This window comes from Schistocerca americana, chromosome 4 (genome assembly GCF_021461395.2).
Source record: "Schistocerca americana isolate TAMUIC-IGC-003095 chromosome 4, iqSchAmer2.1, whole genome shotgun sequence".
Taxonomy (NCBI): Eukaryota; Metazoa; Arthropoda; class Insecta; order Orthoptera; family Acrididae; genus Schistocerca; species Schistocerca americana.
Genome location: NC_060122.1, coordinates 220,033,055 through 220,055,877, shown reverse-complemented (window position 1 = coordinate 220,055,877; position 22,823 = coordinate 220,033,055). Strand labels below are relative to the sequence as shown.

The 22,823-nt window shown below is 41.8% G+C and overlaps 1 protein-coding gene across 1 annotated transcript in view; it reads left to right on the top strand.

Moving 5' to 3' along the window:
• Positions 1-517: 517 nt before the first annotated feature.
• The window catches only part of LOC124613358 (peptidoglycan-recognition protein LE-like), a 123,682-nt gene continuing 101,376 nt past the window's right edge, over positions 518-22,823 (top strand). Inside the window, exons 1-2 of the mRNA XM_047142055.1 lie at positions 518-655; positions 21,573-21,888. Coding sequence (XP_046998011.1) covers positions 518-655; positions 21,573-21,888 — 454 coding nt within the window. The remainder of the gene's footprint in view (positions 656-21,572; positions 21,889-22,823) is intronic.

Genomic DNA, 22,823 nt, shown 5'->3' with positions numbered 1-22,823 from the left:
ACAGACAATTCTCAAAGAACGCTGGCTGCAGGCAACATTTTAAACTGACAATATCTGCATACTGTCAGCATAGGCTGCATAGCATAAATCTGTAGGTTGAAGATATTGTAGTTCTAGAAGTGCTTCATAAACTTAACTGTTTAATTAAGAAGGTAATTATGTATTTGAAGTATATCCGTGTTTACAATGCAAGATTGGTGGCTAAGAGGAAACAAAACTGCAGTGTGTCTTCTGTCAGCCGCTTTAAAGGCCGGTCGGCCTCTGGTGACCGATCGGTTCTACGCGCTTTAGTCCGGAATCGCGCTGCTGCTACGGTCGCAGGTTCGAATCCTGCCTCAGGCATGATTGTGTTTTAAGTAGTTCTAAGTCTAGGGAACTTATGACCTCAGATGTTGAGTCCCATAATGCTTAGAGCCATTTTTCATCTGTCACACTCAAACTTCCATCTCCTGATGGACTGTCGTAGAAACAGATTATGATAGCTGGTTAAGAAACAGGGAAGCTATACTCTTCCGCTATGCTGTTCGACAAGACTCTGAAGACAGCCATACTAGAGTATGAGACACTGCAGAAAATGGAAGATGCTTTGAAGTTATTGAACCCTATGTGTGACAATATAATGTCAGCAGAAGCAGACAGTACCATTTTGTTGGAGGTATGTGAGATTATTACTGTGATTTCAGCTGACGTAGAGGTACTGCTGAAGGAAAGTAAAATATTTTCCGCTGAAGGCTAGTCAGATAGGAAAAACTGTAGGAAAAAATTAACACCCAAAATGATCCACATGCAACAAACCTTCTGGACCCACAGTATAGGAGATGGGCTGTTAATATAATGAGGAAAGAAAAGGAATGAGCTATGTAGCAACACTAAATAATTTGCTTCAACTTGATTCAGGCAAATCTGGAGGAATTTCGAGCTAATGTTGTTTTGTTTCTGAAAGATTGTGTCAGGGCTGTTGCTAATCACATGTCTCCATTGAGCTCGTGGTTGGGGTTGTGCATGCAGTAAGGTTTGTACAGTTTAGTATCCAGGATTTTAAAACTTACCACTAACCCCAGCTAGGGCAGAATGCAACTGGTCCATTCATGGCTGGAATGACACAAAAGTCCAAAACGGTTTGGCTCAAATACGAACAGAAAAACCTGTCTAAATGGAGTGGAACCCCAAGTATAATTCGGATCGAGCATGTATAAATAATTGTAAGAAAGTAATTTTCTTTGCTCTGATGAGGACTCAGTTTCATGGTCATCTGGATATTGGAAGCTGTGTCTATAATTTTCTGAACTTGTTTGTTGTTTTAGTGATCTATCTGTTCAAATTCTGAGGAAGTGCTGTCAACTACTGAATGCTTCTATGTGAATTTATTTGGCACGTCAAGTGATCTCTCTGTTCAGGACCAAAGGGAGTGCTATTAATTTTGGTTTACTTCTAGTCCAAATGAATAGCTACTGTCTGCAATCATGGAAGCAAAACCTTTAAGTAGTGCCTTTAGATTTAAAACGATTACTTTATGTAGTAACTGTAAATTTTGAGGTTGAAGTACAGAATATGAACTACATATATAATGTCTTCTCACACTGTTATTCTTTTCACAAACATCAAATTCTACAGTTTAAACAGTTTTAAACCAACATTTTCTTTTAAACCTGTTTTACTAAACTATTTTAAAGCACCAGTGCATCTCTACATCACAGAGCAGAAGCGACAATACGTGGCATATGCTTTCTGGAAGTGGTTCTCTGTAGCTCACAAATTTCCTGAACATTTAACTTTGGAAATGAAATCAACATACATTGTTTCTTGACAGTGTGACTTATGGTGTAATTGTGCATGTGTTGTGTTGTACAAGTTCAGCAAGATTACAGTAAAATTAGTTACTTATTATTAATCTAACATGAAATTTTATTTAATCACTGCATTTTCCAACTAATGAACGTTATTTTGTTAAAGAAATCTCCACCTGGGAACATGTAGGAATGTTGTTTGTCAGACAGTGTAAATGTCACTATGTTCATTCACAAAAGTAATCATTTATAATCAGCAAACAAGCAAAATGCCTGATAAGTAATCTGAACTAAACAAATTAATGATTTTCAGTAATTTCAGTGTTTTGTTTAAAACACTCTTTGCTAGTGGCAGGTCGTTTATCAAATTTAATGCTACTGTTATTCGAGGTGACGAAACTTTTCTTTGAGTAAAATGAACAGTTTTGTCACAAAAAATACACAACACTAGCATATTTTCCTGTCAAAATATTTCATAACAATTGTTACGAAATTACCAGGCTACATACATCAGCAGATAAGAACTTATATGTAAGATGCTGTTTGCATTCATAGAAGTTCAATATGTTCATAGTCTAACTGGAATTTATTACCGCAGAGTGGTTCCTCGCCCAACAATGCACAATTATTACCGCAATTACAACCAACAACATTATGTCTGTATTGAAAATCAATTTAAAACTTCCACTGCATTATTTCCCTAAGATGACAGGCAACATTAGAGAATCACTTATCGATTCATCGATTCTGCTTCAGGCTGTGTTTTACTCGTAATAATAATATATATATATATATATATATATATATATATATATATATATATATATATATATGATTTCTCACATTTACTATATGCATTAATATTTGAAAATATTTCTCAGTGTTACAAGACATATTGATATTCGCCATTTACCGATAAACTGCGCTGCAGATCAGTGCCACTAATGGCAGCGCTCTTTAGTAGCTAAGCAAAAAACTTTTATGTAGGACGAGAATTACAATGAATCAAACTCCAAACAGAGAAGATTCACTTCAATCACACATAAACTCTGTTTTCAAATATCGGTTAGCAACATAATACAGATTTTTATAGACCTCTGTGTTATGAGACATCAGTCACATTCTATGAGTACAACAGTTTGAACAAAGCTGTAGAAACAAAAGATTTTCATTATCTTTTTACTTGGTATTGTATGAGATATAATTTTTTACAAAATATTAAATTATGTCATTGACAATAATTACTTATTATTTTATTTACGGTGAAGTGTTTTTTATTAGTATTACGAGAATAGGTCAATGTTCAGTCCCATTCCACATGCAATGCTGTCGTGAAGATTATTTTGAATAAAACATAGGTGTGGATATTACATTGCCCTCGGGCTAAGAAAAAAACCAGTTGATGTATTGTAATTTTTTTTTTATCAAACCACCATATCCACTTTGCTTATTGTTCATTTTCACCTCCTTTAATTAGCTATGCACGTGTGCGAAACTGTACTGTTTTTCAGTCTGGTGTCCATCGTGTGCTCTGTTTATTGCGTGAGGCGCTGCGGAACCAGCGTTGCATTATAGTGTTGCCACGCGGCTGGCAGTACAGTCTGTCTCATTACATTTGACAGGATAAAGATGACTCGCAACAGCTTATTAGAGGTCTGGAATTTTATATCAATTTTTATGCTGTTAACAGTTATTCAACGTCCGCGTCGTTGCTGCTAACTTTAACAACCTGTGGGCGTTCATATGTTCACTGACCACAGCTGTAATCATTGTTCATCTCTCCCTTAAACGAAAACACAGTTTTTCACGCATCTACTAGACTTTCACAGTTCTTGTAAGACACGCCTCACTGTCCTGATTACTGCTAGTGTCTCATCAACCACACAACAGACAATCTCCTATACAATTGACATTTCATAAAGTAATGATCTTTGTTCATGTTCACATTGTTCTATATTGTAAGAACATGATGACAAAGTTCATATACCACCAAAAAAATTACATGATGGCTCTTGGAATCCTCTACATTGTTCTGATCATAGGATCATCACTGAAATGTGTAGATACAAGTACATTTACATATTTGATAGCATACATTTTTATTTAAGTTCATTTATACTCATTCATTCATATTCTTGTTAGAATTATTACCAGATTATGGGACAGATGTACATATTCGGTTCATCTAACAGTACAAAGGCTCACGATAGCTAATAGCAAATACAACCGAATAAGGAAAACGTTCTCAAAACGGTACACAAAAAAGAAAGTGCTCCAAACAGAGCAAATGCAGACAAACACACGAACCAACTCGCAACTAACATCCGTCACGTGTGAGGTTCATAGGTGAGGTTCATAGACACAGGACTCATTTACTCCTTACAAATTCATTAATACTACAGTATACCTACTGACATGTAGGCTTACAGACTAGTACATATAAATTCACGAAATCACTTATGATAACATTTTCACTGTAACTACTGTTTACATATTTACATTTATGCAATTGTGCATTTACACTGGATGTAGCATTATATTCGCAGAGACACAACAGTGGTTTCCTACTGCAAATATTTCTCTATGACAATACAGTCCCCTCAGGTTCCTTGTACTGACGTCTTCTAGTACATGACATCCGTCATGTGGGATTGAGATTATTTTATATGGTCCTTCGTACAATAATTGTCATTTTCTATTCTTCCTCTTGATTAGCGACGCCGTGTAATGCGTTCTTAGTAGTACCAAGTCATCGACACAGTAATCCTGTTTGTTAGTTTCCTTTATTAAATTTCGCCTTGTGGAGTTCTGATTGGCGACTTATATTCTCGGAATTACTTTATTATTCATTTTTCTTTGATCAGGAGACCGAGTATGAAGCTCTACAATAGATCTTACGGGGATAGACTTTCATATCATAAACATAGCCTTTTATGACACTTAGTCGATCCATAAATGCTTCATGGTACCTGGATAGCAATTTTATTAATTGTCCATCCTGTCAACCATCAATGCAAGATGCCTCTTTCACGTTTTCCTCTATTGTTGCCCCTTTGTCACTCATGTTATTGGGTGCATCATTGTTAGTACGACACTTTTGTGCGTGATCGTACTCTAACACCAATAATTTTTGCTTGCCAAAGTATAGCCTAACCCTCTTGTCAGCGGAAGGCTCGCACCGAACTATCGATTCAGCTTCAACGTTATAGTTGCTGCCAGTACTTAAGTACACGTGTTCCCCGGGCGAGATCTATTACAGCCCCTCTGCCCCGTAAAAACTCAGGGCCCAGTAACACCGGTTTTGATAAGTTTTCCATTAATAGGAACGTGCATATAACGCTGTCATTTCCAAAGGAAACCTCAGCCTGTGTCTGGTACTTTATAATTTGTATTTGTGTCGTCTTTTCCAGCGCTGCTACAACTTTGCAATTCGTAACAGGCACAATCGGCAGTCTTTTTATTTGCGTTACCTTGCTGAAAAATTATGCATTCATCACCGACACACTCAAACCTGTGTTGAGGAGGATAATGGTTGCTGCACCATTGATGGTTCCATTGACACCTGCCTGAATACTTTCTTTTTCTTCCCGATTAGTGACGGTAGATCCTTGATACAGTTCATCTTCGATTTTCGTACCATCCTGACTGCGAATCATATTGATGTTCTCTTGCATAGCTCTATTGCCTTCAGTCTTGGTCTAGGTTTCCTGGCGAAGGCCTACAGTAACCGAGATTAGCTTGTTGATTTTGTTAAGTCCTGTTTCAGGTCCGAGGATACCTCCATTTTTTTCACATTTTGTGAGTCTACAGTCGGAGGTGATCTACTCGGGTCCCACCATTGTGGGTACTGATTTGGCTGACTGGATTCATAAAATTTTGTTGTCACTACCAATGACTTGGCACTGGTTGTTGCCAATATTCATTGTCACCACAGGACTGGCGCCAGACCTGCACAAGATTCAACGCCATCCTCTCTATCAACTCCTCCAAGTACTGCTCTGCCTTCCATGATCTTACTGGTTCCCATTCCGCTCCCCACTACCCCTTTCTCTATAACTACCGCCCCCTTCCTGACAACCTCAGTAGCGCCATCTTTCAGAGGTCCTCTCCATCCCAGATGATGCCCACTTTGATCATTCTCTTTTCCCCACCATCATGGAAAGTGACGGTACCTCGGTCGCTTCTCCACTTGCTCCTAGTCTGCAGTACTTGGGACAGTTGCCCCCCCCCCTCCATAAACACTCTAATCACAGCACAAGACATTAAACTTATCCTCCAGTCCAAACGCAACATGGCCCCTGGTCACGACTGTGTTACCTACTGCCACCTTAGAGAAAGCTCCTTCTCCTTCCTGACTGTCCTTGCCCACCTCAACAACGTCATCCTCTCTACTGGCTTCTACCCTGACCTGTGGAAGACTTCCCTTGTCCTCTCATTCCTCAAACCCAACAAACCTCCTTCCGCCACCTCTTCCTATCATCCCATCTGCCTCACCTCTGTCTTCAGTAAGGTCTTGGAATCCATCATCTCCTGTCATATCCATCAGCACCTTAATCAACACCATCTCCTTCCCCTTACCCAGTGTGGCTTCTGACCCTCCTTCTCCGCTGAAGACTAACTCCTTAACCTCGTTCATCTTCTCTCCCTCCAGCTTAACTCCTGTCACTTTGCCATTTTTGTTTCCCTCTACCTCCAAACTGCCTATGATCGTGTATGGCATCCCAGTCACCTCTTTAAACTCCAAACCTAAGCCCTGCCTATCAATTTTGTCTGTCTGGTCGCTTCCTTCCTCTTGTGCCATCCTTCCTATGTCACCCTCCACAACACCAGCTCCCTTATCTTTTATCCCACTGGTGGCGGCCCCCAGGGCTCTGTCCTATGCCCTCTCCTTTATCTCTTGCATATGGCTGATATGCCCAAGTCACCCCCACCTGTCCATCTTCTCCAGTATGCTGACGACACTGTCTTCCTGGCTCTCTATCCTACCCTTCAATGGTCCCTACACACCCTCCAAACCCACCTTGACAAGTTCACCACTTGGTATAACCAGTGGTTCCTTCGTCTCAACCCCTCCAAAACCCAGACAATCATCATAGGCCACACCACCCACTCCTTCCATGATTTCTACCTCACCCTTTATGGTTGTCCCATCCAGCTCATCCCCCCCCTGAGATACCTTGGCCTCACCCTCGACTCTCACCTCACATGGACCCATCACCTCCTGATCATCCAGCAGAAAGCCCATTCCCACCTCTGCCTCCTGAAACTCCTGTCTGGCTGGACATGGGGATTAAATCCTTCCACCATTCTCCACACCTACAAATCCTTCATCTGTCCTATCCTCTGTTATGCCAGCTTTGCCTGGATCTCTGCACCCACCCACTTTTACAAGGCCCCCCAAATCCTCAAACACCATGCACTCCGCCTTGCCTTCCATATCTGCCTTGCTTCCCCGACATGGTTCCTGTGTGACCTTATCCCCTTCCCACACCTCCTCCTTTTCCTCCAACATCTCAGCATCCTATTCACTGTATGCAGGCTTGATCCCCCCCACCCCCTGGTTTCCTCCTTCCTCCTTTCCCCCAGCCTGTTGCCACACCTGTATCGCTGTATCCTTCCCTCTCTCCACCTCCACACCCTCTATTTACTTCATCAGGGCAATTTTCAGCACCTCACCCTCCCAGATGATGAACTTCGCCATGACATATACCCTTCCTTCCAACTGTAACCTGGCATTGTTCTCCCCCTTCCCCAGGGCCCCCCTTTTTCCTCTCCCCTCCTTCTCCCAGCGTGTATTTTCCTCCTTTCTTCCTGAGTCCCTGCACCCCCTTGGCTGTATTCCACTCCCATCTCTTCCCTTCCGAGCCCTGCTTCTGTGCGCTCCCCACCTCATCGCCCTTTCTCTCCCCTCCTCCTCGCCTCCTTTCCCCTTCTTCCCATTTCCCTTGTCCCCCCCCCCCCCCCTCCTGCAGATCCTCCCAGGTTTTTATTCGTTATCAGTGTGCTACGTTAGTTTTGTGTTTTGGTGCTGTTATACAGTGTCATCTAGTGATGTGGGTTTTAATTGTGTGCTCGACCTGTTTATCATCCATGACAGATCCTTGCTACGCCGTCCATCATGTGGCTCTTTTACTCATTGTACGGACCTTTATGCTCCGGCCATACTTTGCCTGGTGCCTTTTAATGTAGTGTGTGTTTTTTGGTGTAACATACTTTTTTCGATTTTTATCTCCGATTTAGTCACCACTTTGTATGTCTTCTTTGCGTCTGCTCGGCCTTTTTTGTTTCTATATTCCGCCATGTTATCTCCTTTATATTGTTTTTAAATGTCTTCTTGTCTCTTTCTGTCTCTTAGCTGAAGAGCAGCACTTATGCTGGCCTGCTCACTGGATCTCGACACAAGTCCGCCGGGCGGATTCGTGCAGGGGGCTAGGCGCTCCTTCCCAATCGGAAAGCTGTGCGTTAGACCGCACGGCTAACCGAGAGGGCAAGAGAAGTTTGCTGATATCATACTCCTTAATTTGAGAAATAAATTTCAGAGGATGTACGTTTGGAGCACAGGGGTTGTATGGGAAAATCGGAACAGAAGAAAAACGAAGCATTTTAGAGGCGGTGCTGCAAAATAATGTTGAAAATCGGGTGGATTGATAAGGTGAGGAATGTGGAGGTTCTCCGCAAAATCGGCGAGGAAAGGAATACATGGAAGACACTGACAAGAAGAAGGGACGGGATGGTAGGACATCTGTTCATAATTTCCGTGGGACTAGAGGGAGCTGTAGAGGGTAGAAACTGTAGAGGAAGAAACACATTGGAAAACATTCAACACATAATTGAGACATGGGTTGCAAACTCAAGAAAAAAAAATCACTCTCATATGACTGAAGTTACACTTCACGCCCCTTAGCCTTTTAAAATGTGGCATTTTTTATAGATATCTTAAAAATCACAATGCCGATTTCCTTTTCTTTTTCCCCAGAAACGTGATGCTTCTTCAGCTAGTTCCTCGGCTTATCTCAAACACAATGTTTGTTTCCGAAGTCGCATTTCCGCTATTAAAGTATTTTTTTTTTTTGCAACAAGTTCGTCTTTTGTGGCATAGCCGTTATTTTTAATGGGTTTAAAGGGCCAGTAGAAACAGAATATTTATATGGTGTTAGTGGAACCTGCTAAATTTAATATCGAATCTTCAAAGTTTTTGGTCCTGTCTTCCTCAGTTGCGTGTAATTTTACGGTATAGTGATAATTTTTACTTATGGACCGTCTGACAGCAACTGAATAAAACACAATTTTAGTGCCATACGCGAAACGCCTTCATTTTCTGCAAGCCATCATCAGTGGCCTAGAACATGTACATATGTTAGCTATTTAATTTACGTTTTTGTCATTGTGCCTATAGGCTATAAACAGTTCTGGTGATTGGTATTTCCTATTAAGTAGTAATGTTTGAACTGCACTTACAGGTTGCGTGGACAATTTCTTACATATTACGCTCATGTTGCATTTTTGGTGTTGTTCTTCTTTTTATGAATGCCAATTTGAGGTATTTTTCCCACATACCACAGCACATACCAGAGCACTTAAAAAACAATAACCATCATCCTACAAACATGGAAAAAGAAATGAAAATAATGAGAATAAGCAACCACGACAAACATCTTATACAAACGCAAGAAAACTTCCACATCCAGAAAGCCATAGCAGAAAACAAACATGTGATAAATGAACACACACATCAGCACAGGCTCCCTACTACACGTAATAAAGGCATTGATAACATAAAACAAAAAAACTCTTCCCCAAACCATCCGGACACACACAAACTCAGCCACAAAAGAAAACCACACACACACACACACACACACACACACACACACACACAGAGCACAAAAAAATTATAATACAGCAAAACACACACATACACTATATATATATACAAATGCATATACGAACACATCACAGATACTTCAATAATTACACTCGAAAGTTTGGCAATAAGATTCGATCTTTGGTAAAAACATTTGACAGTCGGCAACAGAAACCAAAACATTACCTTGAAAGAAGCGTTCAGTTCATAGTGCTGTGGTATGTGGGAAAAAAACCGCAAATTGGCATTCATAAGAAGAAGAACAACACCAAAAATGCAACATGAGCGTAATATGTAAGAAATTGTCCACGCAACCTGTAAGTACATTTCAAAACATTACTACTTAATAGGAAACACCAATCACCAGAACTGTTTATAGCCTATAGGCACAGTGACGAAAATGTAAATTAAATAGCTAACATATGTACATATGTACTGAGTCGAAACAAGGCCCCCGGAGTAGACAATATTCCATTGGAACTACTGACGGCAGTGGGAGAGCCAGTCCTGACAAAACTCTACCATCTGGTGAGCAAGATGTATGAAACAGGCGAAATACCCTCAGACTTCAAGAAGAATATAATAATTCCAATCCCAAAGAAAGCAGGTGTTGACAGATGTGAAAATTACCGAACTATCAGCTTAATAAGTCACAGCTGCAAAATACTAACACGACTTCTTTACAGACGAATGGAAAAACTAGTAGAAGCCAACCTCGGGGAAGATCAGTTTGGATTCCGAGAAACACTGGAACACGTGAGGCAATACTGACCTTACGACTTATCTTAGAAGAAAGATTAAGGAAAGGCAAACCTACGTTTCTAGCATTTGTAGACTTAGAGAAAGCTTTTGACAATGTTGACTGGAATACTCTCTTTCAAATTCTAAAGGTGGCAGGGGTAAAATACAGGGAGCGAAAGGCTATTTACAATTTGTACAGAAACCAGATGGCAGTTATAAGAGTCGAGGGACATGAAAGGGAAGCAGTGGTTGGGAAAGGAGTGAGACAGGGTTGTAGCCTCTCCCCGATGTTGTTCAATCTGTATATTGAGCAAGCAGTAAAGGAAACAAAAGAAAAATTCGGAGTAGGTATTAAAATTCATGGAGAAGAAATAAAAACTTTGAGGTTCGCCGATGACATTGTAATTCTGTCAGAGAGAGCAAAGGACTTGGAAGAGCAGTTGAATGGAATGGACAGTGTCTTGAAAGGAGGATATAAGATGAACATCAACAAAAGCAAAACAAGGATAATGGAATGTAGTCTAATTAAGTCGGGTGATGCTGAGGGAATTAGATTAGGAAATGAGGCACTTAAAGGAGTAAAGGAGTTTTGCTATTTGGGGAGCAAAATAACTGATGATGGTCGAAGTAGAGAGGATATAAAATGTAGGCTGGCAATGGCAAGGAAAGCGTTTCTGAAGAAGAGAAATTTGTTAACATCCAGTATTGATTTAAGTGTCAGGAAGTCATTTCTGAAAGTATTCGTATGGAGTGTAGCCATGTATGGAAGTGAAACATGGACGATAAATAGTTTGGACAAGAAGAGAATAGAAGCTTTCGAAATGTGGTGCTACAGAAGAATGCTGAAGATTAGATGGGTAGATCACATAACTAATGAGGAAGTATTGAATAGGATTGGGGAGAAGAGAAGTTTGTGGCACAACTTGACCAGAAGAAGGGATCGGTTGGTAGGACATGTTCTGAGGCATCAAGGGATCACCAATTTAGTATTGAAGGGCAGCGTGGAGGGAGACCAAGAGATGAATACACTAAGCAGATTCAGAAGGATGTAGGTTGCAGTAGGTACTGGGAGATGAAAAAGCTTGCACAGGATAGAGTAGCATGGAGAGCTGCATCAAACCAGTCTCAGGACTGAAGACCACAACAACAACATGTACATATTCTAGGCCACTGACGATGCCTTGCAGAAAATGAAGGCGAAACACGTATGGCACTAAAATGGTGTTTTATTCAGTTGCTGTCAGAAGGTCCATAAGTAAAAATTATCAGTATACCGTAAAAGTTAATATCGAATGGATGGTACCAAAATTACACACATCGTTATGTAAGGTTAGCGTGATTAAATTAACACAATTATTTAACAACACTTCACTCTTCCAAAATATAAACAAAAATACTCACCTTGAAATATCATTTCAGGTAAAATGGACAAACAACACCATCTCAATCACGCTAGTACTGCAACACCTTTCTTGTTATCATTATAACAAATCATTTGAGTCCTCCGCGGATTGTGTTCGTCGTGTAACCCTCACGTAAACAAACACATGCTCATTGATTAGTCAATGTCCCTAGGACACAGCCGAGTTTTAGGCCATGGTAAATAGATGCGCCTTAAGTTTCTCACTGTTAGCATCGTTACGAATGAAACTGAGACACTCTGAAGTCTAAAGCAGTAAAGGCCGTCATGTTTTTGGTAGCCACTATGTTGTTTAAGCCACGTATCTTTTTTTTTAAATTTGAGACTTAGTAATCTCAGACGCAGTAGTTTCGATGTGTTGTTGTTTTTGTTACAGTCTTCAGTCCAGAGACTGGTTTGATGCAGGTGTCCATGTTACTCTGTCCTGTGCAAGCCTTTTCGTCTTAGAGCTACTACTACAACCTATATCCTTCTGAATCTGCTTACTGCATTCATCTCTTGGTCTCCCACTACGATTTCCCCCTCCCCCCTCCCCAGTCGTTTCCCTCCAGTACTTAATTGGTGATCCCTTTATGTCTCAGAATATGTCCCACCAACCGATCCCTTCTTCTAATCAGGTTGTGCCACAAATTTCTTTCCTCCCCAGTTGTATTTAGTACCCTCCTTCAGCGTTCTTCTGTAGCTCGACATTTCAAAATCGGCCATTCTGTTCTTGTCTAAACCGTTTATCATACACGTTTCACGTCCACACATGGCTACACTCCATAGAAAAAGTTTCAGAAAATGCTTCCTGACACCTCGATCTATTCTCAATGTTCTTCAGAAGCGCTTTTTCTTGCCATTGCCAGCCTACGTTTTATATCCTCTCTACTTCATCTACCATCAAATATTGAGCTACCCAAATAGCAAAACTCATCTACTACTTTAAGTGTCTCGTTTCCTAATCTAATTCCTTCAGCATCACCTGAATTAATTAGACAACACTGCATTATCCTCGTCGGCTAGCCTAGATGAGTGGTAACGTGTTTGCCTACTATGCAGTGAACCTCGATTCGGTCCTCGATTGGGTTGGAGATATTCTCCGCTCTTGGACTGGGTGTTGCGTTGTTCTCACCAGTATTGCATCATCACGGACGTGCAAGTCGCCCATTGTGGCGTCACCTGACATAAAACATAACGCGGCAGCCGAACTTCCCTGGATGGAACCGTATGGTCATCAATACCACACGGTCATTCTATATCCTTACCATTATCCTCGTTTTGCTTCTGTTGATGTTCGTCCTCCTTTCAAGACCTGTACACTCTGTTCAACTGCTCTTCCAAGTCCTTTGCTGTCTCTGACAGAATTACGTTGTCATTGGCAAACCTCAGAGTCTAAGAAGAAGACCCTGGACTTTAATTAATACTTAGTACTGTAACTGACGCATGTATTCTACCTTTAAGAAATTATTTTCTGGTTTTAAAACTGTAGCTTGTAAATCATGTTTGGGCATTTTAAACTATCGAAAGTATGTGAGCCCCTTTCGGAGCCGCTAGGCTTGTTAGTCTTATGTCAAATAATTTTGTCTGAAGTATTTGAAGACTACACGGAAAGAAGGGATTATGTCCAAATCTCACGAAAATGAGTTAGTGGTACCATTATGAAGTTCATCAGATGTACTTTCAGTTGGGTGAACTTAAATGAATGTGATGAATATAGTCACGGCGTTATAGCCAGATTAAAATATGGTATACACGGATAAAATGGTCAAGTCCGCCCAATACACGGACAGAAAGGGTGAATTCCAGCAGGTGCGGATTTCTGAGCTGTATTGATTTTTTTGTCTGCTTTTATGGAAGTCTCATTGTTGGCTTTGTTCAACGCAAAGTCATTGTTGACCTTTCCTATGTATTGTCTAATCTAACACGGGGCAGATTTGACATTAGCTTCTTTGCTTTGTGCTGTGGTGGAACTAAATTTCGTCCCCTGATTTGTGCTACACAGGACAGCCTTGACAATCACTTCAGCGAGCGCTTTGTGGTGTGGTAGATAGAATTGAATTTCATGTTAAATCCAACTGAGGTCAGTGTTTCAACTGGTGATGGAATATCAAGCTGCAGTGGTGAGTCTAGAAAAAGACAGAGCTACAGTAGACAACCTAAAGTATCTAAAATGCTAAGAACAATGTCACATGAAATAGGAGAGCATTGTAATTGCAAGAAGAGTTATACTGATTTGCTAACTGATACAGAGAAGTCTACATTAATATCCAATTTCAACTTGCTGAATGACTGAAATTAGCAATGTTGTCACCTGACAGGAATGATTTCTGTTGACAGCGTACAACGCCAACGGCCTCGCAGAGACGAGACAGTAGCTACTTTGAGTGTTTTTACATTTCATTATGAGGACACAATAATGAGAAACAATATTGTGACAGAATTGTCTGTTTGTCAAAAGGCCTTTATATCACTGCTTGGTATTTCAAAGAAAAGAGCAGAAACTATCAAAAATTCCTTAGAAAATAAAGGCAAGGCGCCAGTTGATAAACGAGAGAAACACAGAAACCAAGTTCACAAACTTTCAACAGAAAAAGAGCAAAACACCTGCCCTCACATGAAGTCATTAAAGGACAGTCCAGTCATTACAGCATAAATAAAACACAGAAACTGTATCTGCCTGAAGAACTCACCATCAAGAAGATGTTTGACGTGTTTCAAGAGACACAGTCTACTAGTTCCGTATCATATGAAACTTATCGTAAAATACTTAATACAAAATTTAACATCTCATTCGGTTTCCCTCGAAGTGATACATGCAGTACTTGTGATAAGTTTTATGTATCTTTCAAAGCTCACACACGAAATGAATGGAAAGGAAAGATAAGAGGTTCAAAATACCATTAAAAGAGGGACGCTTGAGTATGAACTGAACCGCCATAAAGGTGATGCATTCTATCAGCGTAAAAGACAATCTCGACAGAGAAGCAGAAAGTTTACAAACACAGAATCCATATGTGTAGATTTTCAACGAAATCTTCCATGACCAAACACAGCACCAACATTGTCTACAGCTTTCTCTATATCTATTTAATGTACATAGCCTCTCAGACTGTAATGCAGTGTTTTATGTTCATTCTGAAACCATAGGGAAGAAAGGTTGAAATGAAGTAGTTTCTGTCCTTCATCATTATGTTACTTCGTACCTGGATCCTGAGATAAAAAGTTTGGAAGTCTTCTGTGACTCATGTGGTGGTCAAAACAAAAACTACACCCTTTTCGGGTTCATCCATTATCGTGTCCAACATGGAAAGCAATTTGAATCAATTCATGTAACAGTCCACGTAAGAGGACATTCATACCTGCAAAGTGATAAAGACATGGGCCTCATCGAATGTAAGACAAAAGCTGAGCTCCCAAAGGAGTGGACAGATATATTTAAGGACGCACATGCGAAACCTACTCCTTTTCAAGTGGACTGATTTCCTGCAACCAAGATACTGATCAAAATGTCAGTTCCCATCCCGAATTATTAAGGAGATGAAGACAGAACGTCACCATCCAAGGCTTATCATACATCATGACACTTACAATGGATCTTGGATTACATTAATTGTTACTGCTCCTGCTGGACGAATGGAAGAGAAACCAGAACTTGCAGAATTTGAGTTTTTGTTCCCTTCACCCTGTTTCGAAGGTAGGCTGGTAAAGACATTAGTCACAGTAATTAAATGAAACTAGATCATATCAGTGTGTGAAATAGCAGGTACTGCTTTATTATAACAAACCAATTGAGACAGCATGCTAATAAGAGGTCGCATGTCCAATGCTTCCGGACTGCTACCTATCACCAAGGAAAAGTATCGTCATCTGCAAGAACTGAAGGTGTTCTGTGGCACAGGGACTCAAGAGTACTATACAAATTTTCCTTTCCGACAGTGATTTTACAAACGCGTCTTGTGTTATTTGTTTGTAACAAGCAAAAAGTGAGAAATGAAGACTGTGGGCTATACAAACTGTGATTTATGCTGATAACTGACATTACATCCTATTAACTATATTTTCAGTGAATGTGTTGTAAAGCAAGCAAGCACTCCTTCGTCAGGCCACAAGTGGCCCATCGGGACCATCCGACCGCCGTGTCATCCTCAGTTGAGGATGCGGATAGGAGGGGCGTGTGGTCAGCACACCGCTCTCCCGGTCGTTCTGATGGTTTTCTTTGACCGGAGCCGCTACTATTCGGTCGAGTAGCTTCTCAATTGGCATCACGAGGCTGAATGCACCCCGAAAAATGCCAACAGCGCATGGCGGCTGGATGGTCACCCATCCAAGTGCCGGCCACGCCCGACAGCGCTTAACTTCGGTGATCGCACGGGAACTGGTGTATCCACTGGCAAGGCCATTGCCGTATGTGTGGGAAACGTTTATTGAATAATTGTTGGTAGTTGTACACCAGGTGATTTAAAGATACAAAAGTTGAGACATGGGCTTATTAATCATTATAATTTACATAAATTCAATAAAAAAACAGAATATTGATAAACAGAATTGTTTCTGAAACCTGATCAGTCATGAACTTCTTGTACAATAATGACTAGACTCAAAGATGAACAGATCTTTTGCAGTGAACGCATAGTGGGTAGTGGTGCGATCACTCTGTTGTAGAATTGATTCAAAAGCCAAGATCGCTTAAATACTGTTTACTGGATAACCGGTTTCAGCACACTAAAGGTGCCATCATTGGATCTGAATGTAGATTAGCATTTATAAACCATTTGGATATAACATTATAAGAGGCAGACCAGCTGATATAAAATCATTGTCTTAATTTTTGAGACAATGATTTTATATAAGTTAGTCTGCCTCATGTATCGTTACGTCCAAATAGTTTATAAATGTTAATCTACATTCAGATCCGATGATGGCACCTTTAGTGTGCTGAAACGGGTTATCCAGTAAACGGTATATGAGCGATCTTGGCTTTTGAATTATTTCTAGAATTGATCTTTGTCAACGGAGTTGCAGGAATATCACATTATATTCTGACTTTGACAAACTAATTAGTGCATTATACAAACAAATTAAAAAAATAGACATTCAGATAAAAAGACATACAGGCTCCAATTTTGAATAATATTTTTTTCCACTTTTAAGGGAACCTAAAGAAAAAGTCGTTGAATGTACTGTGAAAATTACAAAAGCATATTTCAATCACCAATGAAACTGCAACGTTTTAAACTTTAATAAAGTGGCTTTCCTGACAGATCTATAAAATTGACTTAACCCCTTATTTCCGTGTGGTCTTCATTTGCATTGAACAAGTAGAATATGTGTAAGTCTTTTGTTAAAGCTTTTCGTTTCTTTTTTCTTAAGAAAAATGAAAACTGTATTTTGCAGCTAAGTTTTAAGACAAGCTAAAGCACAAGTTCCAAGTTAAAATAATTCTCTTACTGAAGGAAATCACAGCCAGTTGTTTAAAATTAAAATATGTAATCTTAAACGTAATGTAATCTTACTGCTTGAAAGATGAATTTTTGAGTTTACATATTATTTGAACAATTAGTAAGTCGTAATATCACGGTATCTGTGCTATTACCAGTGTTGGTTTTTTCGATGTCTGGTAAACAAAGCTTGTTGCTGAAAATCCTCTACAGACTTGGTCCTTTCACTCCTCGCAGCCTTGAGGTCTGCTATCAACATATCACAATCCCATATTATTATGCACATGTATGTCGTAATTGTTTCATCATTGTTATAATAACATTGAAAACAATAATGGGCGACAGCTGTCACTGGCACGACCAAAAGTATAACAGAGATTAACGTGACTGCTGCTGGGTTAACGTGAGCGACTTAAGACCTAATAAATAAAATTACTGGATTTGGTAGTGAGGTTCGACCCCCCTACCCTCTCCCCTCCTCCCCCTCTACTCTTGTACCTAAACACCTGCTTAGGCCGGTATTACACTATCAAATCTCTTTGTCCAATACCTTTATCAAATATCTTTGTTAAAGAAATTTGATTGTGTAATAGGGAACTTTATCAAATGTCGTCAAATATTTGATCAAATCTAGGGCAATGCTGTAGATTTGATCAAAGAAGTCACTTGTCTTCTGTTCACTGCAATGCGACATGTTACAACGTGGACCGCTAGCATCGCTGCAGCGTTCTGTCATCTGTAGTGCTTTTATAAGCACTGCCGGTAAATACAATTGGTATGTATCGACAACTACAAAATTGAGAGAGATGTGTGAAGCTAATGAGGAGCTTTACAATGTGAGGCACCCTGATTACAAAAGTAGATTAAGAAGATTGGAGACCTGACCTAATCTGACCTAATCTGACCTAACCTAGCAGGCCGGGGTGGCCAAGCGGTTCTAGGCGCTACAGTCTGGAACCGCGTGACCGCTACGGTCGCAGGTTCGAATCCTGCCTCGGGCATGGATGTGTGTGATGTCCTTAGGTTAGTTAGGTTTAAGTAGTTCGAAGTTCTAGGGGATTGATGACCTCAGAAGTTAAGTCCCATAGTGCTCAGAGCCATTTGACCCATTTTTTGGCTTAACCTAACCTAACCTAACTCTCTCCTGTAGCAAGGAATCGGAGTGTTGCAGTGAGCCTGTCTTCTACAGATATAGCTGTTCTTGAGCGAGTGTTGTACTTTGTGATATGAGGACACACTTCACTATGCACATACAGAAATGTATGCTCATTCATTCTTAAGTAATTGACGTACGACTTGACGCCCTCCACTATAAGCTCACATAACAAATTTTGTTGAATGCTTTTACTGTGTTGTCGTAAAACCCACAGCTTCACCCGGGTACGTTTCCCTTTTTTTTCCCTTCTTCTCTTGCACATGTGCACACAGTGCAATTGTGGTACATGCAACTGCTGCGTTTAATAACAAGTTGTCGTTGTCAGGCATCTTGAACTTGGGTGAAAAATATGACAGTGTAATACCCCATTTTAGCGCTACGTCAAAGATCTTTGTCAAATACTGGGTGATCAGAAAGTCAGTATAAATTTGAAAACTGAATAACTCACGGAATAATGTAGATACAGAGGTACAAATTGACACACATGCTTGTAATGACATGTGGTTTTATTAGAAGCTAAAAATACAAAAGTTCAGAAAATGTCCGAGAGATGGCGCTTCATCTGATCAGAATAGCAATTATTAGCATAACAAAGTAAGACAAAGCAAAGATGATGTTCTTCACAGGAAATGCTCAAAATGTCCACCATCATTCCTCAACAATAGCTGTAGTTGAGGAATAATGTTGTTAATAGCACTGTAAAGCACGTCCAGAGTTATGGTGAGGCATTGGCGTCGGATGTTGTCTTTCAGCATCCCTCGAGATGTCGGTCGATCACGATACACTTGCGACTTCAGGTAACCCCAAAGCCATTAATCGCACGGACTGAAGTCTGGGGACCTGGGAGGCCAAGCATGACGAAAGTGGCGGCTGAGCACACGATCACCACCAAACGACGCGCGGGAGAGATCTTCCACGCGTCTAGCAATATGGGGTGGAGCGCAATCCTGCATAAACATCGTACGTTCCAGCAGGTGTTTATCAGCCAGGCTGGGGATGTTGCGATTCTGTAACATATTGGCGTACCTCTCACCCGTCACGGTAGCAGTTTTGCTGTCCAGCGCCATCTGTCGGACGTTTTGTGACCTTTGTTTTTTTTTTTTTTTTGTTCTACTAAAACCCCATGTAATTTCAAGCATGTGTGTCAATTTTTACCTCTCTATCTACATTATTCCGTGGTTTATTACGTTTTCAAATTTATACTGACTTTCTGATCACCTGGTATATTTGACGATTATTTGATCACAGCTTTGATCAAGTCTTTGACAAAGGAATTTGATAGTGTAATACGAGCCTTACTGACAGTCGTGCCTCCCACGAGCTATTCGTGAGAGGAACAAGGGGAAGGGGTAGTTAGTGGTACCAGAAGTATCCTTCGCCACACACCATGAGGTGGCACGCAGGCCATTCGTGTATACAGGGTGTTACAAAAAGGTATGGCCAAACTTTCAGGAAACATTTATCACACACAAATACAGAAAACATGTTATGTGGACATGTGGTCGGAAACGCTTAATTTCCATGTTAGAGCTCATTTTTGTTTCGTCAGTATGTACTGTAATTCCTCGATTCACCGCCAGTTGGCCCAATTGAAGGAAGGTAATGTTGACTTCGGTGCTTGTGTTGACATGCGACTCATTGCTCTATAGTACTAGCATCAAGCACATCGGTTCCTAGCATCAACAGGTTAGTGTTCATCACGAACGTGGTTTTGCAGTCAGTGCACTGTTTACAAATGCGGAGTTGGCAGATGCCCATTTGATGTATGGGTTAGCACGGGGCAATAGCCGTGGCTGGCGCGGTACGTTTGTATCGAGACAGATTTCCAGAACGAAGGTGTCCCGACAGGAAGACGTTCGAAGCAATTGATCGGTGTCTTTGGGAGCACGGAACATTCCAGCCTATGACTTGCGACTGGGGAAGACCTAGAACGACGAGGACACCTGCAATGGACGAGGCAATTCTTCGTGCAGTTGACGATAACCCTAATGTCAGCGTCAGAGAAGTTGATTCTGTACAAGGTAACGTTGACCACGTCACTATATGGAGAGTGCTACGGGAGAACCAGTTGTTTCCGTACCATGTACAGCGTGTGCAGGCACTATCAGCAGCTGATTGGCCTCCACGGGTACACTTCTGCGAATGGTTCATCAAACAATGTGTCAATCCTCATTTCAGTGTAAATGTTCTCTTTACGGATGAGGCTTCATTCCAACGTGGTCAAATTTTAAATTTTCACAATCAACATGTGTGGGCTGACGAGAATCCGCACGCAATTGTTCAATCACGTCATCAACACAGATTTTCTGTGAACGTTTGGGCAGGCATTGTTGGTGATGTTTTGATTGGGCCCCATGTTCTTCCACCTACGCTCAATGGAGCACGTTATCATGATTTCATACGGGATACTCTACCTGTGCTGCTAGAACATGTGCCTTTACGACACAACATGTGGCTCATGCACGATAGAACTCCTGCACATTTCAGTCGAAGTGTTCGTACGCTTCTTACGCTTCTCAACAACAGATTCGGTGACCGATGGATTGGTAGAGGCGGACCAATTCCATGGCCTCCACGCTCTCCTGACCTCAACCCTCTTGACTTTCATTTATGGGGGCATTTGAAAGCTCATGTCTACGCACCCCGGTACCAAATTGTAGAGACTCTTCTTGCTCGTATTGTGGGCGGATGTGATCCAATACGCCATTCTCCAGGGCTGCATCAGCGCATCAGGGATTACATGCGACGGAGGGTGGATGCATCCTCGCTAACGGAGGACATTTTGAACATTTCCTGTAACAAAGTGTTTGAAGTCACAAGTTTGGCCGTACCTTTTTGTAACACCCTGTATGTAGAATCTAACTACGATTTTCGATTGTGGTGAACTGGTGCCCCCTCAACCTCACTGGAGTGTTGCAGATGAGGAAGGACACTGAAAGGAACTTAGCAGAAGGCAGCCTGGCCTTGAAACCAATTGACGTAGCGCCCCCCACTCCCCGCTCCGGCAGCAGATAACGTCACGCCGCTGTGGGACTGCAGCGCTCATCGGTGTGTTGGGAGCGGCAGCGAGCAGTACCCAGTCGGCGACATGAGCTTCGGGACCGCGGACGGCGACGAGGCCGGCTCGGCAGCTGCGGCCGCCCCCAGCAGGGAGCGGGAACTGCAGCTGCAGCTGCACCGCCAGCTGAGCCCGCAGCCGCCCGAGGCGGCAGAGCGCAGGCGCAGCGCCGGCGACGGCGAGCGCGCCGACGTGCACGTGTGCGTGGCGGCGGCCGGCGACTGCCCGGGCGCGGAGGCGTGCCGGCGCACGGCCGCGGGCCAGCTGGTGGCGGCGGTGCTGCCGCAGCGCGCACAGCGGCTCGGCCGCGTCGCCGTCGAGCGCTGCCGCGGCGTGCACCTGGGCCACGTCACCTACGTGCTGGGGCCCGTCAACTTCACCAGGGTCCTGCAGAAGAACACCATCTCCCAGCAGATCATCGTCACTTCCGACGACGCTCCCGGTTAGTATCAAAGTAGAAGTCAGAAATTAATGTGATATTGGGATGATACTTCGCTATAAAACTTCCCTGCAACTCCCTTGACAAAGATCAAAGATCTATTGTAGAAATAATTCAAAAACCAAGATCACTTAAATACTGTTTTCTGGATAACTGGTTTCAACAAACTAAAGGTGCCATCATCGGATCTGTATATAGATTAACATTCATAAACCATTTGGATACAACGATACATGAGGCAGACCATCTGATATAAAATCATTGTCACAAAAATTAAGACAAGTTCTGATTCCTCTTCCATTCGTCCAGCAGGAGCAGTAACAAATAATGTGATGGCTCTGAGCACTGTAGGACTTAACTGCTGTGGTCATCAGTCCCCTAGAACTTAGAACTACTTAAACCTAACTAACCTAAGGGCATCACACACATCCATGCCCGAGGCAGGATTCGAACCTGCGACCGTAGCGGTCACGCGGTTCCAGACTGAAGCGCCTTTAACCGCACGGCCACATCGGCCGGCAATTAATGTGATCCAAGATCCATTGTAAGTGTCACGATGTATGATGGGGCAAACTGAAACACGTAACTGTTTCGAAACAAATGAAACAGTACAATGTAATCCAGAATGAGATTTTCACTCTGCAGCGGAGTGTGCGCTGATATGAAACTTCCTGGCAGATTAAAGCTGTGCACGCCGACCGAGACTCGAACTCGGCACCTATCCTTTCGGGGACAAGTGCTCTACCACCCTTCTTTTTTTTTTTTTTATCGTTGTGTTTGGTCGTTGCGGACGTCACATGACATCCGTTCGAGTTCCTTTTGTTGATCCTTCCACTCAGTTTTTTATTACAGAGGCCAACCAGCTTCCTGACCGAACACGCTGAGCTATCGTGCCGGCTTTCTCATTTTGATCGTTTTCGTTCGTTTCATCTGCTCGG